We start from the raw sequence: 7,260 nt of genomic DNA on the forward strand, positions 1-7,260 counted from the left end.
GGTAGTCTCCTTAACACAAAGCTATATAAAGGTGGTCACCTGGGCTCATCACGTCCCTATATCTGATTCTCACTATTGCAGGTTATGAAAACGCATCTAGCTAGTACACTTAGAGTTGCACTGTTAGAAACAGTAGCTCCTAGGCAGATGTAGCAATTTAAATTTATTAGAATTATTCAATTTATTCATATTGGCCACATTTCAAGTGCTCAGTAGGTATATGGTTACTATATTGGACAGCACAGATAGTAGAACTTTTATTTTCACCATTAAAGAAGGTTCTATTGGACACTGCTGACCTAGAGGCAGCCTTGGGGATACTGACTCCTGCGTAGGAACATCTACAGAGAGAAAAATAATATCGAATATTGTGTGTCAGTTTTATGCTAAATTTTTTCAAATGCCTTTTGTGTTGTACAAACAACAGAGTCTTTGAGGGGGATGAAGGAAGAGGGTCTCATGTCCTGATGTTGACGTGATTAGCACGCCTTGAGCTGGTTTGTTATTAGAGGTTAGGCACTGTGGGGAAGGCCGGGAAGGCTGTCTTTCCAATTGGGTTGTTCCCAGCTCAGGCCCTGCCTATCCCCAGAAGCCACCTTTCGAGGAAAAATGGGAAATAATGAGGTTGTTGAGTATCAGGCGTTGAGCATGGAAATACAGGAACCCGAATGTTCAGGATTATTATGAGTAAGCGTCGTGGCCTCTATTCTGTGTCCACCGCACATTGCAGTTTGTGTCTTATCCTGGTTTCTAATGGATTATCTTCAAAGACGATCATTATCTCAAGGTGGAGGTCACTAGGTTGCTGATGTGTCCTACCCACGCGGGGTTTTGAAGCTGGAGCACACCCCAAGTGGCTGCGTAGGGTACGCATGGCGTTTCACACCCAGCTAGTCGTCCAGCCTTGGGATCTGTACCGCGAGGAGTTGCCAAAATCAGTCCCCGAGATTGTTTCAGATTTCGCGCTGGCCGCACGCCCCGCCCCCTGCGCCGCCCCGCCCCCGTTTCCTCAGTGACCCCCCCCACCACCCGGCGCCCGCCCTATTGGCCGGGACCCATCCCCAGGCTGATTGGCAACCCTCGGTGCGGGATTTCTCGGGCTGGCAGCAGACAGGCGCGCGTCACGTGGCCCACGGCGGTCCAGGGCGCCGAGCCGCTGGACAGCCGGGCATGGATCCCTCAGGCCGCCAGGGCCCAAGGCAACGGAATGAGGAAGCGAGCACGTCTCGGGGACCCGCCGCTGCCATAGCGCCGCGGGAGACGCCCCCCAGCCCCGGAGGTAAGCGCCGCGTGGGGCCGGGAGCAACAGCCAGCCGCATCCTGGGGCAGGAAGTCGCGGGGCCGGGCTGGGCGGGGGCCGCGGGGCTGGGGAAGCGCCTTTGGCCGGCCTCCGGCCGCCCCGCGACCTGGATCGCTGTTTGGCTTCGCGGTCCAGCTGAAAACTGCCAGGCCGAGGGGCCGCGGGGCTGCGGGGCTGCGGGGCTGCGGGGCGAGGAACGCCGAGTGCGTGGGTGGGCGCGCCGGGTCGGTGGGGAAGGCTGTCCGCCCGCTGGGCGCCGCTGCGAATTTGGTAAATGGGAGGTGACGCTGGTGACCGAGAGCCGGGTCCCGCTGCCAGGAGCCTGGGCGAGGGCCTGGTGAGAGCGGCGAGGAGAGGGACTTGACTTTACAGACCTGTGGACCTCTGTGCGTTGGTGGGGATGCCCGCTAACCCTGAGCCCCAGATGATGTCACATGCGCACTCCCCCTTCTTATTGAAACCAAAAAGGCCCTGTTTGACGCAGGGTTTCCAGAAACTTGTTTTCATGTACGCTAGACAGCACCCGGTTTTCTCGAGAACGTTACAGACCGTTATTGCAGTCATTACCTGCCCTTGTTTACTGTCAGTCCTGGCTGGGTGCTTAGGTAGGAACCCTCTGTTAGGGCTGTTTGCCCAGCCTAGCATAGTGCCTGGCACAGGAGATAGACATGCTAACTGGATGAATGATGCCTCAAAGATGGTACTTAGCCAAAGTAAGATATGAAAAATGCAGCGACACTTATACAGAAAATTACTTTGTGGTGCAGAATAGAATGGGACTAATTTTGTCTGGGTCTAGCAGGAAAAGATCAAGGTGAGAGGCTGGTGGTGTCTGCAGAGGCGTGGAGATGAGAAAGTGCAGGGCACATGACCTGGAGTTGGGTCTCAGAGCATGCAGAGAACTATGCTCAACAGGTTGATGGGAGTTGGGGACGTGGGGACGTGCGAATGCCATGGCTAATTTTGCACTCCCTCAGTGGAGGGCTGTTGAGGATTTAGAGCAGAGTAGTGATTAATTCTGTAAGGCTGGGCCAGATGGCTGGATGGGAAGGTGGTTAGGAGGCAGTGGCAGTGGTTTAGGCGAGAGGTCTGACTTCTCCTTGGGCGGCAGTGATCAGAAGTTGCCACTAACTAAAGGGAGTGGAATTGAATTATTAAACCCAGGCATAACTAGATAATGAATGCTGATTGGAGCAGGTGCCAAGTACAGTTTAGATGTAGCAGAAAAGATGAATTTAAATTCAAGAAATGTTACATTCTTGCTACATGCCAGGTGTTTTCATAAATGGTATCTCATCATAAGTCCCCTGCAGGGTCAGAACAGTCGCCCCCAATTTCTGGAGAAGAAAACTCAGGCGCAGTAATTGAAGTGATGTGTTCAAGGTCACAGTCTGAATGGATGGCAGAGCTGAGATCAAAATCAAGTCTTTTTATGCAGGCGGGGAACATTTCGTGATTCTTTAGAAAGAGGTCTTGGAGGTCATAGGGTTTCAGGAACTTCTGAGTGATGGGAGCAGAGAAGCATTTGGTTGGCCGTACGGGAAGATTTTCAGTTAGATGAGAAATACTGCCTTCAGTGCTCAGCATTGCAGAGGAACTATAAAGCTTCCCCCACCTCAATGTGTTGGTGAGGAAACAGAATTTGATAGAGTTGTTTGCTAACGATAAAGTTGTTAAGTAACTGAAAAGGTGAAACGTATACCTGGGGGTGGCAACCGCAGGGAACAGCTACCAACCTATGGCTGGAGGAACAAAGAGATGAAGTTGATTAAAAGCTTAGAGGAAAGGCTCTGTAGAGCTGAAATTCCAACCTTTGAGGAGGAGGCACTGCCTCAGCTGATGTAGGGGGTCTCCGACCTTGGAGGAGAGTCCTGGGATCCAGACCTCTAAAGAGAAGGTGCAGTGATAAGACTGGCTCTGCAAGAGTTCGCAGAACTGTATACTGGATTCTGTGGCCACTATAGGAAGGCATTCCTGCTGCCATGGTGAAGTGTCATAAGGTGATGCCAACGTGAATAGGAAGGAACAATGCCCGTTTCCTTCCAGCCTTGCGCAGTTTAACAGGGCAAAGCAGAAATGTGGGTGGCAGAGTGCCAGCCCTGCATCACCAAGGGGAGTATGGAAGAGTGGGTGGGGTTGAGGTGCAATAGCTGAATACTGGGCATACCCCAGATACCCAAGTCCTTGGTAATCGTTTCTTCTTCCTGCAGGCTGGCTTTGCCAAAGCTGACCACTCCAGTCAGGAGAGAGAGACTGAGAAGGCTATGGATCGACTAGGCAAGTAGATGGCAGAGACAGTGGAAGCTGGGGAGACCAAGGACATGAGGAGAGGGATGGTCCCTCTGTCTCATTTACCTTTTCTTTTAGCCAGTCCTCTCTGCTGCTTAGTGGCCTCTGCCCAGGGTTGAACAGTACCCTCCTTTGGAAGCCTTGCTTGGAGCTTCCTTAAGGGAAGTCCTGGGGCTTTCCTTACGTTCAAACCCATCCTTCTACCGAGAGAAACAGCTTGAAACGGTGAAAATAGTGCAGCAGTCTCCCCTTATTCCTAGGGGATACATTCTAAGAACCCCCCCAGGGGATGCCTGAAACTGCTTTTTTTCCCCCTATATATACTATTTCTGATATAGTTTAATTTATAAATTATGCATATGTGATTAACCATATTAATATAGAACAATTATGCCAATATACTGAAAGTTATGTGAATGTGTTCACTCTCAAAATATCTTTTTTTTTTTGAAATGGAATCTTGCTCTGTCACCAGGCTGGAGTAGTACAGTGGCACAATCTCAGCTCACTGCAACCTCTGCCTCCCAGGTTAAAGCAATTCTCCTGCCTCAGCCTCCCGAGTAGCTGGAACTACACGCATGTGCCACCACACCCAGCTAATTTTTGTATTTTTAGTAGCTATAGGGTTTCACCATGTTGTCCAGGCTAGTCTAGAACTCTTGATCTCAAATGATCCGCCCACCTAGGCCTCCCAAAGTGCTGGGATTACAGGCATGAGCCACTGTGCCCAGCCCCCTGCCTTTTTTTTTTTTTTTGAGAGGGAGTTTTGCTCTTGTTGCCCAGGCTGGAGTACAGTGGCACAATCTTGGCTCACTACAACCTCTACCTCCTGGATTCAAGCATTCTCCTGCCTCAGCCTCCCAAGTAGCTGGATTACAGGCATATGCCACCATGCCCGGCTGATTTTTGTATTTTTAGTAGAGATGGGGTTTCACCATGTTGGCCAGGCTGGTCTTGAACTCCTGACCTCACGTGACCCATCTGCCTCAGCCTCTCAAAGTGCTGGGATTACAGGTGTGAGCTGCCGTGCCGGCCCCCTTTTTTTCTTTTTTTTTTCTTTTTTCTTTTTTTTTTTTGAGATAGAGTCTCACTCTGTCATCCAGGCTCACTGCAACCTCCATCTCCTGGGTTCAAGTGATTCTCGTGCCTCAGCCTCCTGAGTAGCTGGGATTACAGGCGCGCACAACGGCGTCTGGCTAATTTTTGTATTTATTTATTTATTGTTTGAGACAGAGTCTCGCTCTGTTTCCCAGGCAGTGGCGCGATCTCGGCTCACTGCAAGCTTCGCCTCCCAGGTTCATGCCATTCTCCTGCCTCAGCCTCCCGAGTAACTGGGACCACAGGCACCTGCCACCACGCCTGGCTAATTTTTTGTGTTTTTAGTAGAGACAGGGTTTTACCACGTTAGTCAGGATGGTCTCGATCTCCTGACCTTGTGATCCGCCTGCCTTGACCTCCCAAAGTGCTGGGATTACAGGCGTGAGCCACCACGCCCGGCCTAATTTTTGTATTTTTAATGGAGAGGGGCTTTCACTATGTTGGCCAGGCTGGTCTCGAACTCCTGACCTCAGGTGATCTGCCCACCTCGGCCTCCCAAAGTGTTGGGATTACAGGCGTGAGGGACCACGCCTGGCCCTTTTTTTTCCTTTTAAAGTAACTCTCACAACCCTATCTTCATTTTACAGATGTGGAAATTGAGGCACACAATAGTTAAATAAAAACAATTTAAAAATTGTGGTAAAAGATACCTAACATAAATTTACCATTTAACCATTTTACAGCATATAATTCAGTGGCCTTTTAGCACAATGGCAGTGTTGTGCAACCATCACCAGTACCTAGTTCCAGAATCTTTTCATCACCCTAAAAGGAAACCCTGTGCTCACCAAGTAGTCATTCTCCATTCCTTCCTTCCCTGAGCTCTTGGCAACCACTAATTTGCTTTCTGTCTCTGTGGATTTATCTATTCTGGATAGGCAAATGTGAGTTGCCTGTAAATGGAATCATAACAACATGTGCCTTTTGTGTATGGCTTCTTCCACGTAGTGTATTTTCAAGGTGCATCGATGCATGCTGTAGCATGTATCAACACTGCATTCCTTTTTATGGCTGAATAATTCCATCATATGCATATACCACATTTTGTTTTCCCGTTCATCCATTGATGGACATTTGTGGTGTTTCTCCCTTTTGGTGATTGTAAGTAGTACTGCTGTGAGTATCCTTGTTTTATTTGAACACCTGTTTTCAGTTCTTTTGGGTATATGTTTAGGACTGGGATTGCTGGGTCATATGGTAATTCTATATTTATGTTATGGAACTAGTTAAGTAAATTTCAGCTCAGTCACACTTTTTTTTTTTTTTTTTTTTTGAGACAGGGTCTCACTCTGTGCAATGGCACGATCTTGGCTCACTGCAGCCTCTGCCTCCCAGGCTCAAGCGATCCTCCCACCTCAGCCTCCTGAGTAGCTGGGATTACAGGTGAATGCCACCGCACCCAGCTAAATTTTTTTTTTTTGAGACGGAGTCTTGCTCTGTCACCCAGGCTGGAGTGCAGTGGTGGGATCTCAGCTCACTGCAAGCTCCGCCTCCTGGGTTTTACGCCATTCTCCTGCCTTAGCCTCCCGAGTAGCTGGGACTACAGGCACCCGCCACCTCGTCCGGCTAGTTTTTTTTGTATTTTTTAGTAGAGACGGGGTTTCACCCTGTTAGCCAGGATGGTCTCGATCTCCCGACCTTGTGATCCGCCCATCTCGGCCTCCCAAAGTGCTGGGATTACAGGCTTGAGCCACCGCGCCCGGCCCCAGCTAAATTTTTTGAAGTTTTTGTAGAGACAAGGTTTTGCCACAATGTTCAGGCTGGTCTTGAACTTCTGAGCTCAAGCAGTCTGCCTGCCTCGGCCTCCCAAAGTGCTAGGTTTACAGGGGTGAGCTACCGCGTCCTGCCCAGTCCCATGTTTAGTACTTGGCAAAACAGGGATTGGAAACCAGGCAGTCTGGCTTTAGACCCCTTGCTCTGAACTATCACTTTATTGCCTATCACTGTTACTGTTGTTCCAGTATTAAGAGCATGGCTGTTTTAGGCTGATTGTCTTCTCTCCTGGGACCTGGCATCACCAAAGCACTGTGTGCTTGGAAATCCATTATCTTTCCCCAGTCTTTCCTCTCTTATTGTGAGGCCTTTTGAAAATGTACTTCCGGCCTGCCCACTGTCAGAAGGAGGCACTAGGTGCTGCCCATTGTAATTAGACAGGCTCTGGTCTTCTGCCTGCAGTGCCCCTGCTCTCCTTTGTCCCTGTGCTCACCTCTAACATGCTCTTTGAGGCTGAAGGGAAGAATAAAAGAGCAAAAAATGCCGGGCGCGGTGGCTTACGTCTGTAATCCCAGCACTTTGGGAGGCTGAGGCGGATGGATCACAAGGTCAGGAGTTCAAGACCAGCCTGGCCAAGATGGTGAAACCCCATCTCTACTAAAATACAGAAAATTAACTGGGCATGGTGGCGGGCACCTGTAATCCCAGCTTCTCAGGAGGCTGAGGCAGATAATTGCTTGAACCTGGGAGGTAGAGGTTGCAGTGAGCCGAGATGGCGCCACTGCACTCCAACCTGGGCTACAGAGTAAGACTGTCTCAAAAAAAAAAAAAAAAAAAAAAAAAAAAAAATTAATTAAAAC

The 7,260-nt window shown here is 49.6% G+C and overlaps 1 protein-coding gene across 4 annotated transcripts in view; it reads left to right on the forward strand.

Annotated features, from left to right (window-relative positions):
• The first annotated feature begins 1,309 nt into the window (after positions 1 to 1,309).
• Positions 1,310 to 7,260, forward strand: part of COPRS (coordinator of PRMT5 and differentiation stimulator) — a 9,806-nt gene continuing 3,855 nt past the window's right edge. Inside the window, exons 1-2 of one of the 4 annotated variants that reach the window (XM_017890937.1) lie at positions 1,310 to 1,637; positions 3,511 to 3,577. In XM_017890937.1, coding sequence (XP_017746426.1) covers positions 1,575 to 1,637; positions 3,511 to 3,577 — 130 coding nt within the window. In that variant the 5' untranslated portion in view covers positions 1,310 to 1,574. Of the gene's footprint in view, positions 1,638 to 1,710; positions 2,014 to 2,937; positions 3,301 to 3,328; positions 3,413 to 3,510; positions 3,578 to 7,260 lie in introns of those variants that run through there. The other 3 variants (XM_017890939.1, XM_017890940.1, XM_017890938.1) reach the window with 3 other exon arrangements.

The sequence above is a fragment of the Rhinopithecus bieti genome, unplaced genomic scaffold, assembly GCF_001698545.2.
Source record: "Rhinopithecus bieti isolate Rb0 unplaced genomic scaffold, ASM169854v2 scaffold_19652, whole genome shotgun sequence".
Lineage (NCBI taxonomy): Eukaryota > Metazoa > Chordata > Mammalia > Primates > Cercopithecidae > Rhinopithecus > Rhinopithecus bieti.